General features: G+C 44.1%; 1 protein-coding gene across 1 annotated transcript; it reads left to right on the top strand.

The window, feature by feature from the left end:
• The first annotated feature begins 9,360 nt into the window (after positions 1 to 9,360).
• Positions 9,361 to 13,418, top strand: rnf26 (ring finger protein 26). Its single transcript, XM_083772570.1, has 2 exons — positions 9,361 to 10,842; positions 11,243 to 13,418. Exons 1-2 carry the CDS (start codon positions 9,822 to 9,824, stop codon positions 11,629 to 11,631), a joined length of 1,410 nt encoding a protein of 469 aa, XP_083628696.1. The 5' UTR covers positions 9,361 to 9,821; the 3' UTR covers positions 11,632 to 13,418.
• Positions 13,419 to 15,143: the final 1,725 nt, after the last annotated feature.

The following is a 15,143-nucleotide window of genomic DNA, read 5'->3' as shown; positions in this document are numbered from 1 at the left end:
CTGGGCCTCATGTTTCAATCAGCCAGCCACCAGTATAAAAGGCTGGGAGAAGCTCCTCGTCAGTCTTGCCATCCGTCACCTGTGCTGCTGAACCCAGTTCCCTGTTTAGTCAGGGAGCCTAGATTGTAATTTTCTTTTTGGTGTAGTTTAGGATTGTTTCTTTTCTAGGTAGGGTTGGGGGTGTTTTGTTTGTTATTTTTAGCATTGGCCACCCTGAAGCTATATATATATACATGCTTGCCCTGTTGATGTGAATATTGTGAAGCTTTCTTTTCAATAAATGTACACCTTTTTGCCTGAATTGGTTTGTGATCCTTGACAGCCACAACATATATTACTCCTTTGGAGCCAAGACCCCATATAGGGTCACACACACACACACACACACACACACACACACACACACACACACACACACACACACACACACACACACACACACACACACACACACACACACACACACACACACACACACACACACACACACACACACACACACACACACACACACACACACACACACACACACACACACACACACACACACACACACACACACACACTTGCCACAGACTTTATCACTTCTCTGTCATGGTCTAGGCTTTATTATTATCCCTCCCTCAATGTCTTAACATATTATTCAGGAACATTTCAGCCACCTCTTTTGCCCATTAGGCCCACTCTACGCAATGTCATCAACCAGCGACGCCCACCTATGGTGATATCATTCTACAGGCCACAGGTTAATGCCCCCCCCCCCCCTTTCCCCCCTGTGGTGCAGAACGTCCGAAGGCCAGTTGTGCTTCTAGTGCCATGAACCCCAACCAGTGAGTGAGTGCGTGAATGAGTGAGTGAGTGCGTGGAGAGAAATGTATGTGCTACAAATAACTGGCAAAGGCAACATGCTATTTTCATACCAAAGGTTATCGTAGCCAATGTATTTTTCTCTCTGGATATCTCATTTAGAAAGTAATCTACAATCCTCCTGCTATATGTCTACTGTTAAAGCAGACATATCTTCCTCTCACATCTGGCTGATGATGGAAGCTTTAAATAACTTTAACCCCAGCATCCACATTGTGGGGAACGTTTCGCTGAAAATAGCCAATATTGACACGCTCAGTTGTGATTGTGATCTGATATTTTCAGCAAAAGTGTTCCCCACAATAACAGAAAACTGAAAAGACACTAGCATAGAATAGAGCCCTGAGGGACTCCGCTTAACCATATGGGGTTTATACGTGCGTAATGAGTTAATCATGGCTCTACAGGTTCTCAAACACCTTCTGATTCTGAAGAACATGTAAGCTCCAGGCCTCATAGTCAGGTTCAAAACACACAACCTTCTTTCTGTGGAGAATTGATTCAAAAATAATGAGTGAACCACCATGGCCTGTGGGGGTGGCAGTGTGGCTATACTGCCACCAACAGCTCGGGTCAGAGGGGAGGTCAAAACAGCGGCAATGTTAAGAGAAAGCTGTAAGCGTTTGAGACAGTGGGGGAGTTTAGAGAATACAGGGGAAGAAATAGAGGCATGAGAGGGAGGTAAGTCCCTCCTACATATGATAAAGTATTCAAGATGGTGATGAAAGTGGGAGGGAGAGAGAGGGGAGAGACGAGTGAGACGGAGGAGCAGGAAGAGCAGGACGGAGCAGAAAGGGATGATGGTGGGCCTTCACAGGCACAGCCCTCTAGACTCGACCCTTAAACAAATTAATGCTGTCAAAGCCTTCTTCATCCATGTCCTCATCTCCTCCCGCCTAGATTTTTGCCAAATACATATCATTCTGATATGAAAGGTTTGCTTCGCGTAGCGTAAAGGCCTATTCATAGTCTGGATTTTCTGTGGTGAGGTGACCACCGCTCCGGTGGTGAGCTGACCACCGGAGCTGAAATAAAGTTGAGCGGTGGTGAGTAAAAACAGAGAGAAGGGCTGGAGCCTCCAGCCGCGGTGAAGAGCAAACCACCGCCACCCCTCCAGCCTGGAGGGGTGGCGGTGGTTTGCTCTTCACCGCGGCTCGTGACGTCATGTTGTAGTTCGGTGGTCACCTAACCACCGAAAATCCAGACTATGTATGAGCCTTTAGTCTGACGTCCCAATAATCCAACACCCATAAATACCCAATTGCACGAATGCACGACTACCCAAAATTCTGGCATACTATTTGTATATATATTTTTTGTTCCCCAACCCCTGGCCCCCACACATGTAAAGCGTCTTTGAGTGTCATGAAAAGCTCTATATAAATCCCAGATATTATTCTTATTACTAACCCTAACCCCTAACCCTAACCGCATGTGGAAGCCACGGGTGAGTCTTAATCAGCCACGTAGTCGGACTAACGCTCATACGCCCCCCCGTTTTTCAGTTAATGGTTCTATCTGAACTTCTACATTGATCCCATAAAAGGTGCCAAAAACATTACAGCATTATTGTGAAATTCATATTCAACAAGGTTAAATTACACCTTTGTATAGTTCAAGATCAAACTAATCAACAGTTCAAATGTACATGAACACATGCACAGCCAGGTGATGCTGTCTAGGTGACCAGCCCTCCCATCCAGAATCACTATCATGCACTCATGGATGGATGGAAGAGTATAGGAAGGAATGTGTGTTTAGGTCAGATTACTTAATTTCTCTATATGGGAAATGTGCTGCAAACGAGTCCTTAGTGGCTCCTTAGTGTAGGAAATGCGTCAAGGCCAGGGCTTTTCTTGTTTTACCCTCTCACGTCCATCCTGCTCAAATTGCTCCCACTTCCCAAGTCTCCATTTGTTTGTTTTAACTGAGCAGCTCTGAAGAGAGAGTTTGTATTGGTGGCTTGTATAGAACCTGTCATCACTGACAAATAACGGTGACTTGGGAACTGTTGTTTGTTGCTGTTGCAGGGGGTTGGTGGGTGGTGCTGACTGTCAAGTCATGAAGACAACTTCTACAGTAGCTGCATATTTCACTTTAGACGAGTATAATATACAGTAGGCCTATGTATGTTAATGAAAATATATTTCTTTCTTAATAATTAAGATATTATGATAAATTAATTCCACCCGGCACCTACTCTGCAATTTAAAATGTAGCCATTTAGCTGATTCTCATATTGCGAGTAAATGACAACAACAAGGTGAATAAATACATTATCACATAAGTAGAGAACATCAAAGACAACAATTTCAGACTGCCGTGGGGGGGGGGGGGGGGGGGGGGACTGGACATCATTCCACAGTCCACACCTTGGGAACCAGGAGAGACAAGCGTCTAGGACATGTGGAACATTGGCCAGGGTGTTTTAGGGAAGGTTTGAACAGACTTCCTGTGTTAGTTAGCAGATCTAAGAAAGCGGCAAGGGGTGTGGGGTTGAATCATGTCCTGAAGGTACAGGGGTGCCATGCCCTTGATTTCCTCGCAGGCCATCGGCGCCAGTGTTTTGTACTAGCCGCTGGGAGCCAGCGAAGGGAAGAAGGGAACGCAAAAGGAGGGAGACGTGAGAATTTGGGGAGGTTGAAGACCAGGTGTGCTGCAACATTCATGCCGCAACTCAAGGCCAGTGAGGAGGGAGTTGCACACGCCTGGAGAACACTCAGGCACTTGATAATGGTCATATTATGTAGCCTACAACTAAATGCTCTGCATTAATTTAACTCTTTAATTAATTATTAAGACATTAGTTAACTCCATATTTGACAGCATTGTCAACGAGTGGATTTGAACCAAGGACCTTTCGAACTACAGGGCAGGTAACTAGACCACTGTAGGCCTACCATTAGTAGGGGGTTAGGGTTTGAGGTAGGTTGTCGGTCTAATGACTGTCGTACCAATAATAGTGTCGGAAACCACGACATGCTTCATCAGGCATCAGCAGATAGGTATACCAGACAGAGTTACAACAACTCCGTTCGCTTCATGGGGCCAGGCTCTTCTACATAGACTTCTATTGGTTTGTCCCATTAAAAGGGACAACCGGACGTTTACGGAATGCATGGCTTTTTTCTGCATGATGTAGGCCTACCTCTAGTCTACAGTGTTGCTTCGCTTGCTGCCAAGAAATTAGTAACGCGTTTTTTTGTCAGCAAGCAACACAACCTCTGTGCTCTGGCTGTTTCTGGCCAGGGACATCAGCGAGGGGGTACATGAAGGAAACATGATGAATTCATGTATGTTGAGGCTGGGTCATTCAGGACTCACGCCTCACGGCATCTCAACAATGAAGAGGAAGGATTTGTCTGCCCAGAAAACAAACAGAGGAAGTTGACTATACAGACTTTCCGCTGGAGCACAGGGGAGCCTGGCTAGAATGCTAGATGCTACCATAAAAGGAACAGGCCGAGAAGTTTACCGACAAAAGCAACACACAACACCCTTTGTACATTCTTCTTCCACTGCTCCAATCCATCCCTGGTGTGTCATTAAACGCTTCAACAAATGTTGTTTTTAAAACATCCAACAACTTGGAATAGGATTTCCCGCCATGATTCATATCAGGCATATAGTTCCTTTTTGGCAGTGGCGGAAGTAGCACTCAGATTTGTTTTAATTTGAGCTGGAATCCGGAACTTATTTTAATGATTCAATGTTTTTTTAAACAATGTGTATAGGCCAATGGTAGATACAATACAACTAGCACATCTGCAGTGGTTGGAGGTGGTCATTGCCCTACACTTCTAGCCTGGCATGGGAGATTTATTTCCAAGGGGCGGTTACAAACAGATTCCAAAATCACAGCAAAACATGTCTCACTTTGAATAGTGGGCTCACCCAATTGGTCACCCAAAACTCTGGGGTGAGCGAAATGTAATTCAAACTGAGGAGTGCCAGATCAATCTCCCTGGGGATCTTTTCCGCTGTGTCTGGTTTCCAGGCTACTACACTTCCATTGAGACATTTATGACCCTGCATGGTGTCAGGAAGGACACCTACTGGTTGACAACAAGTAGTATTGCCTGAAGCTTATAAGCCCAATATTTCCCCTGTACTGGCCAATGGCGATTCCCTCTTGGATGTTAATGTCTCTCATATCATGTGGGAGATACAAGTCCCTGATAGGACATTAAACTTAGCACTAAAACAATGTTAGTTACAAGTAAAACATTTTACTTGAGTGAATATTTATAGTAGCCTACTCACAGTAGCCTAACCAGGGGGGCAGTCAGCCAGATATTTCGTGAAGCCTCATTTGAAATCGGTAGTTCATATAATGGCCTGTTGTGGCGCTGGACTGGACCCAAAAAGCCCCATAGCTCCATAGAGGCCCATGTATTTTGGCCCAACTTCACCTATACTGTATTACCTTAATAAACATGGTCATGAATACTTTCTTCTTCCAGTCACTAGTTTAAAGTCTCATTTCTAATGTCATAATATTCTTTTTGGAAAATTATGGTCCCATTAATTAAAAAAATGACCATAAAGTCGCGTATGTTCTGAGGGGCGTGGCTACCGTTACCGTCTATGATCGGGATTCCCCTCCCACTCAAGAGTCTTCTCCTCCCACTCGAGTCAAAATAAAAACCAACGGAGAAGAAGGGGGGAAGTCCCGCCTCGTTGTCTGGGCAGCCAATGACCAGCTGGTACAAAACGGAGCCAGCCAATGGCCAGCTGGTACCAAACGGATCTAGAAAGATGGCGACTTACATCAGGAATTAGCATATTATTACAGGCTTCATTTTACGTTCATGTTAGACCCGGGGAACGCTTTGTCCATATTTTTTACAGTCTATGAGCCTAACACAAACATGGATTAAAGCAAAATAAAATCTCAAAACAAAAGGAATTTGTGTTAGACCAAATAATAATGTTTTGGTAGCCATACAGCCAACCAGTTTGGGGATTGGGTTTTCATTTAACAGCTTTATTTTTTTATATCCAAGGTTTCCTTTTCGGGAAGATTGAACATGCATTTTATTTATTTATGTCACTTAAAATACTCTCTAATCTTATACTAATAATCAAAAATAGGCTACAAGCTTACAACACATCGCAGTTTGTATAAAAAAAATACAAATACTACTAGGCTACCAATAGGCTCTCAGCTGTGGAGGATGAGACTCGAAGCCGAGGAAGGAAACTCGGTGTCAGAGTTATTGTTCTGTTTTAAGTGTTTGTCCAGTGTTTTCATTGTTATTCAAGTACATGAGGTAATGGGAACCTGCAAGATGGTTCAACACATTAAATAGTGTTCATTCTAATGGAAAGGGTTATACTACAGTTATTGGAAAGGATGATTGCACGATTAGGCAGAATACGGAAATTCTCTCTCTCTCTCTCTCTCTCTCTCTCTCTCTCTCTCTCTCTCTCTCTCTCTCTCTCTCTCTCTCTCTCTCTCTCTCTCTCTCTCTCTCTCTCTCTCTCTCTCTCTCTCTCTCTCTCTCTCTCTCTCTCTCTCTCCCTCTCTCTCTCTCTTCCCCCCCCCCCCCCATGGGTGGTACACTTCCTCTGCCAACCTGTCCTGGGGAGAGCAATGGACTGACCTCATGCTTCCTTTGCATGTGTTGCTACGAGGAGTCCAAGCCGCTTCTTATCACCTGACAGGTGCAGTTTAATTCCCCGGTTGGACGTATAGTGTGTGTGGAAGGAACACGTTATTCTAACCAGTTCCTTTCCCCTCCATCAGGCGCCCCGGCTGGCTGGGGGAGGCAGCTTAGAGCAGTGGTTCCCTTTCTGGCCTCGGCAGCCCATACATCCAAACAGAAAAGTCCAATATGATTGCATTAAACGACGTTAAACCATGTAAACTCACTTTGCCACTCGATTTGCCATTCACTTTATGCTTGCGTGTAGCTAACCAGGCTGGATAAAGAGGTTGAAGGCCGACTGATGACGTGAAGTTTCTTTAATAGATCAACGTGAAAACTAAAAACAAGACACAAACATATAATCAACACAGGCAGACACATCCAATAATATGAGGCATTCATATAAACAAATACGTTTAACAAATAACCAATAACCAATCTGGCAGCAGCCAGAGTTTTAACTAGAACTAAGATGAGAGAACATATTACTCCAGTTTTGGCATCACTGCACTGGCTTCCGGTTGTTTTTAGGATTGATTTTAAAATTATTTTACTTGTCTATAAAGCTCTCAATGGTCTCGCACCTTCCTACCTACATGACTGCCTGCCTAAATATGTCCCAAACCGCCCGCTAAGGTCTTCCACTGCTGGCCTGCTCGCTTTGCCTAAAAAAATGGCAACAAAAAAATACGGGGAAGCAGCTTTTTGCTTCTACGGGCCGTCGGCATGGAACAAGCTCCCACTGTACCTTCGTCAGGCAGCCTCTGTAGACATTTTTAAAGCTCAGCTCAAGACCCACTTCTACAACATTGCTTTTAAGTGATCTTATATTTTTTTGTTATTCATGTCCTCACTGTATTGCATTACTGCTTGTTTTTTAATGTCGTTGCCTTGCTTTTCTTTTATTCTCCATTGTTCTGTAAAGCACTTTGAGCTGCATTTGATGTCATGAAAGGTGCTATACAAATAAAGTTTTATTATTATTATTATTAAAGGTATATTCAGTGATTTCACTCAAAAACCTTAGGTTTCGTTTTTGGCTGTGGGACCCAGCCTTTCGTCCAATCAGGATAGAGTCAAAAACGAAACCTAAGGTTTTTGAGTGAAATCACTGAGTGAAATCACTAATATCAAACCATAATACCATATAAACAAACCAATAAAAGGTACATATCAAACCATAATACCACATGAGCAAAATACCAACTAAACAAAATCCCACAACAATATGACACAAACAAACCAATAACCATAAACATTGACACCTTGTTCCCTCACCAGCTAGGTGCTAACTTGTTACCAGGTGTCCCAATATCATGATGTCACTCGACCATGTCATTCTCCAGGAAAGTCACTAAAACCAATAAGTCAATAATTAAAATCTGGCAGTTCCATTTCCATTTCATTTGTTATTTCATTTGTCTGCACTCACTTGATCCTTTTGGTGTTCCATTTCATCCTGTTGGTGAGGTTAGGCTTAGCTTTCAATGATCATGGTTTGGAGCACATGAGGAACAAACATTTTCTCTCCAACTGATTCTGGGCTGCCTGTCTTTGTCAGTCAGTATGACTCTGGTGAGTGAGCAAGCTTCCTGTTTGCCCACATAGCCTTTCAAAATAAAAGCCTTTCGTCCATTTCATTCCGGGGTCCGTTACACTCCCACCAAATCATTAGTGCTTTAAAAACAGGTTGCATAAATCAAAAATGATTTTACATGAAATTACGTGACCCCATACTCATTTAAAAAAAACACTTCACCAATTTTCAACCTATCTTCATATACATGGTCCTCACTAATATTCATGATAAAATGTCACAATTCTTTTCTACTCAGTCTGTGTCTCATAGGAGGGCTGTGGGCAGTTCAGAAACCTGTCCACCAGTGGCATCATCGTTAGGCAGATTCTTTTTAAACAAGAAGAACGATGGCTTCCATTTTCAGGACTAGAAAGCCTGCAGTTTCTATTAGCTTGGATTTCCCATCAATGATGTCACTGGTGGACGGGTTTCTGAACTGCCCATAGTGAGGACCTATTATGATGATAGGTTGAAAAGTGGTGAAGTGGTCCTTTAATAGTAACAAAGTAGCTATTAAAAAAGTCAAATCGAAATCGTACACTGCTTCTATGAAGGTTGAAATATTTCATTTTGGGGGGGAAAGGGGAAAAAAGAAAGAAAAATAATAAGCTAATTCTCACAACAGCTGTGGTTCTCAGTCAGGACCCCCCAATTAACACAGGCCTATAGTTCTCAAACTTCTTCATGTCAAAGACCCCCAAAATGATATGCATTTGGCTGTGGAGCCCCATCAGAAAATGTTTTGTGCCAGGGACCTCCAGAAGAGTAGATTTGTGTTACAAAAAAAATAATTAATATTATATATATATATATTAATTAAATCTCCCCCCCCTGCAATTCATATCATTATTGAGAAAGAAAGAAAGAAAGAAAGAAAGAAAGAAAGAAAGAAAGAAAGAAAGAAAGAAAGAAAGAAAGAAAGAAAGAAAGAAAGAAAGAAAGAAAGAAAGAAAGAACACATAGCTCAATTGTAGATGAAAGGAAGAGAAATATGTGAATTAGGCTTTGTATAACCTCGCCCACCAGGCTAGGCTTTGTATAAATTATTTTTATGAATAGAATTGATTCAATCACCGCATGAATCGGTGATGATGTTGCGGGAAAGGCACGCAGACGCATTTCACGAATCCACTGACTAATGTTGCGCAACCATGCGCGCAGTTGTGATCCTCGGGAAGCGCACACAGGTCAGCTGACTCCAATCAAATCAAACCGAATCGGAACAACAAGCATGGCGTCCACCACACAACAACAGCTAACATCTCCAAGCGTTTCGTCATTTTAACGCCACGTTTGACCATCATCACAAACACACTAGCATGGAATAGTGTACCGGTGTGTGTATGGATGCGGTATGGAGGGAATGGGACCTTTTAAGCTCCACGATGTGAAGAAACGAAGCGGAACGGTTTGCAGCCAGGACGACTTACATTTGAACGTAAACATCCGTTGAGTAACGTTACCGTTCAACCGCACGGTGCTAAGTTTAAACTGACCTGCTGCTGCTTGTGTGAGGATTAATGAATAATAACTGTGCATGATGATGATAATGATATTTCAGAGCTCATTAACTTTACCTTGGCATCTGTGTGACTCTGATCTGCCCCTGGCTTGTTATTGAAACGTGACATGCACGTTGCCACGGGCATCCCGCCGTAAGTTTGGCTTTGCTTAAACGACTGTAAAGTAACGAGCTGTCGATCAGAGTCGACGTCCGAGTCATCATGGGTTTGGTGAACTTGGTTATTTCCTCCATAGGGAAATGCGTCGACTTGGTCTCCTTCCTGTTGGACCTAAATTTCGCCATTGTCCACACGTTGATACGGTCCGTCATAGCGCTGATGACGTTCATCAACAACCTGCCCATGTTGACGCTCCACTGTCTGCTCGAGCTGTGGAACTTGCTCCTCGTCGGCCTGATGCTGGCAGGCTCGGCCGCGTCCAACCTGGCCCACGGCGCTCTGGCCGTGCTGGGCAGCTGCACTCTGGCTCTGGGAGGGCTGGTGGAGACCCTGAAGATGGCGGGCTACCTGTCCACGCACCTGTTCCTCCGCGGGAAGGAGCACCTGTGCCGCGCGCTGCTCTCCGTGCTAGAGGGCTGCGACATCGCCGTGAGCCTGGCCGTCTACCTTGTCAACACGGTGGTCAACTTCGTGCTCATCGCCGCGCAGAACCTGTGCTCGGCGCTGAGCGGCGTGTGGCAGGCCGTGTCCAGCCCGCTCCAGAAGGTCCTGGAACTTGCGCTGACCCTTCTGACCTTCCTGTACAGCAGCGTGGTGGGCACCACCAGCGTCCTGTACGCCCCCTGCACCTTGCTGCTGGACCTCCTGGCCTCGCTGACGCACATCTTCGTCAGCGTCTTCGTCCTGAACGCCTACGGTCTCCTGCTCGCCGCCGGCATCACCGCCGCCGCCACCGCCTACCTGAACCCGGTGGCGAGCCGCCAGGCGGCGCAGCGCGTGGTGGACTACGTCGACTCGGTGCCCGCCCTGCGCCGGGCGTCAGTGGCGCTGCGGCGGGACCTGCGGGACGCGCTGCGGCGCTTGCCCGTCGCCGTGCGGCAGCTCCAGAGGCTCCTCCGTCGCCTCTACCTGCTGGAGAGAGGCCTGTGGCGGCGCCTGTCCCACCAGAGCAGCCGCCTGGGCCTGACCATGAGGACCTGGCTCCACGGCCAGGGGGAGGAGGAGGAGGAGGAGGAGGAGGGCCACGACAGAGTGGGCGGGGACGGCCACCCGGGAGGAGAAGGTAGGCCCGTTGCAATAGTTACAGGATTGTGAATTGTCTAATCGTAATTATTTGAGAATGACTTTATCATAATGGCGAAAAATGTTCATACATAAAAAAAACAAGCTGAAAATGTAATAGCTGATCTACAAGCTTGATCTACGAAAGTGATGCGTTTTTAAGCTTGTACATCACACATTGTAAGCTTGTAGATCAGCTATTTCAGCTATTTTGTTTGCCTTTTATTTATGTAAGTATAAAAATAAGGAATATGTAAGTAATTTCTTCATTTATTTTAGGTATTTATTTATCAATCGAAATGTATTGTCCGTGTTCCAATGTTCAATGCCAAAAACACAATTAAATAGTTAATCGCAATCATCTGTGCGACAATTAACCCTCAACTGTGTAATTGTGACAGCACTAGGAGACGGGCCCAGGAGGGACCCCCCGGACGGCAGGGCGGGGGACGGTCATGGCGGTGGCCGTCGGGAGCAGTTGGACGCCGTCCTCCCCAGCTCCAGCACGGACAGGCCCTTAAAGAAGCTGTCCAAGTCGTCGGGCAAAGACGGCGGCGGCGGCGCTGCGCTCCCCAACGCCGACAGCCTGCTGAGCCTGCTGAAGGAGCAGGAGGAGAGGAAGAAGTGCGTGATCTGCCAGGACTGCACCAAGACGGTGGTGCTGCTGCCATGCAGACACCTGTGTCTGTGCCGAGACTGCACCAACATAGTGCTGAGGCAGCCCCTCTACCAACAGAACTGTCCCCTCTGCCGGCACATGATCCTCAACACTATGGACGTGTACCTCTGAGCCGACAAGAAGGCCGGCGCAAAGCTCATGAACCTGAATGTATAAGGATCACTGCGGTTCTAAGACTATACCGCAGTTCTAGTGTCATCCTTGCTACCCGTTTTTATCTCACCCGAAATGTTGCGTCTCTGATGCGGTTTGGCTTTAACCACTTTTTCACCCAGGCGTCCTCCCTATTTTTGGGCATGTCATTATGTTGTCAAAAATAGAAAATCTACAAGTCATGACATGACGTGTTGAGAGCTTGTAGATTTATGATTTTTGCTATTTGTCATATGATTCATTTTATAGGGCTTAAGCGGTTAAGTAAGGGATAATATCTGGCTAGGTGGTCATTGTCGGGAGATAATTCACAGACAGGGAGTTTAACCACCAGAGTTTAACCAACCATCCCGACAATGACCACCTAGCCAGATATTATAGCCCGCTTATTACATAGCTACCTACCATAAATTAATAACACAACAAAAAAGGTTTTCCATAAGCAGCTGGGTGGACGCTGGCTGCGTTTACCCAGCTGCAGGGATTGAGCAGTCGGAAAAAACAAGGAAGTGAGTTGATCAAATAGAATCCATTTTCGGGTACTGCTTTTTCTATTTCTCGCTCAAATGTTTTCAAAAACATTTTTGAGAGCAATGTTTAGCTGTAAATTACATTGTGTGTCACAGTGTGTGTGTTTACATGGCTGTCATGTTGGAAACGGCAGTAATTCAGCGGGGCCCAGCAGGTAGCTCAGAGGGTTTTATTACAGGCAGCGGTCTGTTATAGAGCAGAGCGGTCTGTTATCAAGAAATAACACACTACTGAATTCAGCGATTGACCAATCAGAATCAAGCATTCAACCAAGCCATGTAATAAAGGGGGATAAAATCCTTGCTTGGTTTTGTAGTTTGCTTTCCAGTTTCCAAAAACCACTACAGCAGGGTAAAAGCATGGAAGACTGCATGAGATTGACCTTACAGAAGTTACAGTACACTGTGGTCAACACAGTGGGTATGTTAAGATTTAAGTGTATTAATATGCAATGTTTGACCAGTGGCATATAATGGACCATGGATATAATCTCACACACCCATTAATAATTTTATTATCTGTAGTTGTGTAGCTTACATCACTCTAAGGTCAGTCTTATGCAGCCTGCCATGTTTTACCCTGCCATAGTTTTTAACCTAAACTGCTAAACAAAATGGAAAATCAGTTTCATGTCGCTTTAAGGTTCTGGTTGACAAGGGATGTATGCAGTCCACACACACACAGTCGGCTGATTGGATCAACGCCAAAGAGTGCTTGATCCAATCAGCCCCCTTCACAGTAGACGGGTGCATTTTGTCTTTAAAAAAAGAAATGCCTGGTCACTTAGTTAAAGAAGCATATAAGTCCTGTCCCAGATGCTGAAATGTTTACTGCAGCCACCGTATGTCTTAAGATACTTTGCCATCAGTGGGCCAAGCAAAACGTAACGTATCTGTCGCGTGGAAACCTCATACGTCTCATATGTCCTACTGTTCAGAATTCAAATTCAAAAGCAGCAGAAAAGCTCAAAGGTTTGTAGACATTTGTCCTGTACTTGTGATGCTTTTGTGTGACACAGTAATATGATCAAGTAGGGAGTTGATTTATGAAAACGACAAAAAGCAAGTTCAAATATGGAGATAAGAGGTTTCTGCCCAAGAGCAACGATAAGGCTTCATGTCACTCAGTGCTCACATTGACATCTTTCAGTGCAAAGTACGGAACTGTCAAACGACAGCAACACTATTTTGTCAAAGCATAAATTAAGCGTGACACTTTTTGAGTGGTGCAACCACTCCTACAACCAGCTTGCAATGTCCTCGTGCCTGTTTGTGTGTGTGTCTGTGTGAGCACGAGTATGTGACTTAATAATAGCAGTAGGGGGCGCCAGAAACAGTGAGAGGGGTAGTGACTCTAATGAGAGAGAGTGTGAGAGAGGGGGGGGGGGGGGAATTGCACCACTCAGTTCACACGTGTGTGATTTTTTAAATAATGTTCCTATACATAGAAGATGCCTGCATGTCCATTGTAAAGCACAATGCCTTGACAAGTAATCGACACAATCAATTCAGCTATGTAACATTGTAACAACAGTGCATTTCATGAATTTGTCTAAAAGCAATCCCAAAGGGACTGGAACCTCTTGTAAATGCTGTTTCTTAACGACCTTTTTTTCTCCTTTCTTTTAATAGTGACCACTTGACCTTCTCTGTATCTTCTCTGCTTAGAGCTTTTCATGTGGAAGCATGTCGGGAACAAAACATTAAATATATTTAGTCTTTAGGGAAAGTGGTCAATATTTGGCCAGTTATAGTTGGTCCATAATGTGTCCGTAAGTTTATCAGTTCTGTTGAAAGGGCTAATTCTAATATTCCACTACTGACGTATGACAGTCACTACCCAAGGCATTAAAACAAATGGTTGCGTTTTACAATAATTGTAATACGTTTTTTTTGGCAATGTAAAATGACCGTTAACTCATGGGAAGGTCTACATTTCCATATGTTTGGGGCTAAATGTTCATTGATCAATGTTTACAGCACATCATTTGCATCATTACTCATAATAGTATACAGTGGGCGTGTTGGAGAATCATTTCTTCAGAAAATGAAAGTGCCATATTTGATATTATGTTCTATTCTATTTACCAGTTTTTTACAAATGTTGGAATGAGTGAAGAAGGGATTTTGAGTTGTAGGTTGTGCTATTTTTTTTTAGAATATCCTTTATTCAAATAGTCCCCTATTACTTGTCTTTAGGTTATCACACTATCCACTTGAAGACAAGTGATCGATTCTCTATAGATGTATATTGGCAGAGAATCCAAACCAAAGGTGAAGTGTTTCATCTACCCCAACTAACTACTGCTTTTATCCTCATATGCCCTGTATCACGGTGTAAGTTTGTATTGGCAATGCTCTGAATCTGAATCTTTTTTTTTTTTTTTTTTTCTTAAAGGTTTGTTTTTGAATGATATTGTTATAGAGACCAGACTGTTTCCAGACCTATTTTCCTCAGGTAATCTTAAAGCCTTTCAGAAAATGTTAGTGGCATTCTGAACTGAAGATGCCAGTGGATTGTTGGCATTGCTGAAGAGCCAAGAAAGACTGAGTGACTAAATGACTATACAATTGTTTGAAACTATACAATTGTTTGAAATGGTGATGGAAATCACAAAACAATGTCAGGAATGTGTTTTTGTAAAAACAAAAAAGGAAAGAAGTGTGCTGACCAATCTAAGCACCAAATAAATGATGTTTCATGAATTACTCTTGTTGCATGGGTTGATGTAGCAAATGGATACCATGTGGCACAATACACCTTTTTCCCATTTCGTGTATCAGCAGTAGCAGATCTACAAGCTCACAACGCATCGCAGATTCACAGTGCATCATGTTGTGAGCTTGTAGATCTGCTATTTTCAGTGTGCCACTATCAAGTATAAATCGGCCTTCACATGATCATTTGCATGGTTTCTGCCGCCATCTGTGTATGAATGT

This window comes from Protomyctophum parallelum, assembly GCF_964188405.1.
Source record: "Protomyctophum parallelum genome assembly, chromosome: 9".
Lineage (NCBI taxonomy): Eukaryota > Metazoa > Chordata > Actinopteri > Myctophiformes > Myctophidae > Protomyctophum > Protomyctophum parallelum.
The sequence above is the reverse complement of the archived record's forward strand: the minus strand, read 5'-3'. Positions and strand labels throughout refer to the sequence as shown.

Excerpts from the sequence above, each read along its gene's own strand:
- rnf26 (XM_083772570.1), top strand. The coding sequence starts at position 9,822 with ATGGGTTTGGTGAACTTGGTTATTTCCTCCATAGGGAAATGCGTCGAC. Across the intron at positions 10,843-11,242 it reads CGGCCACCCGGGAGGAGAAG|CACTAGGAGACGGGCCCAGG; the intron begins GTAGGCCCGTTG and ends TAATTGTGACAG.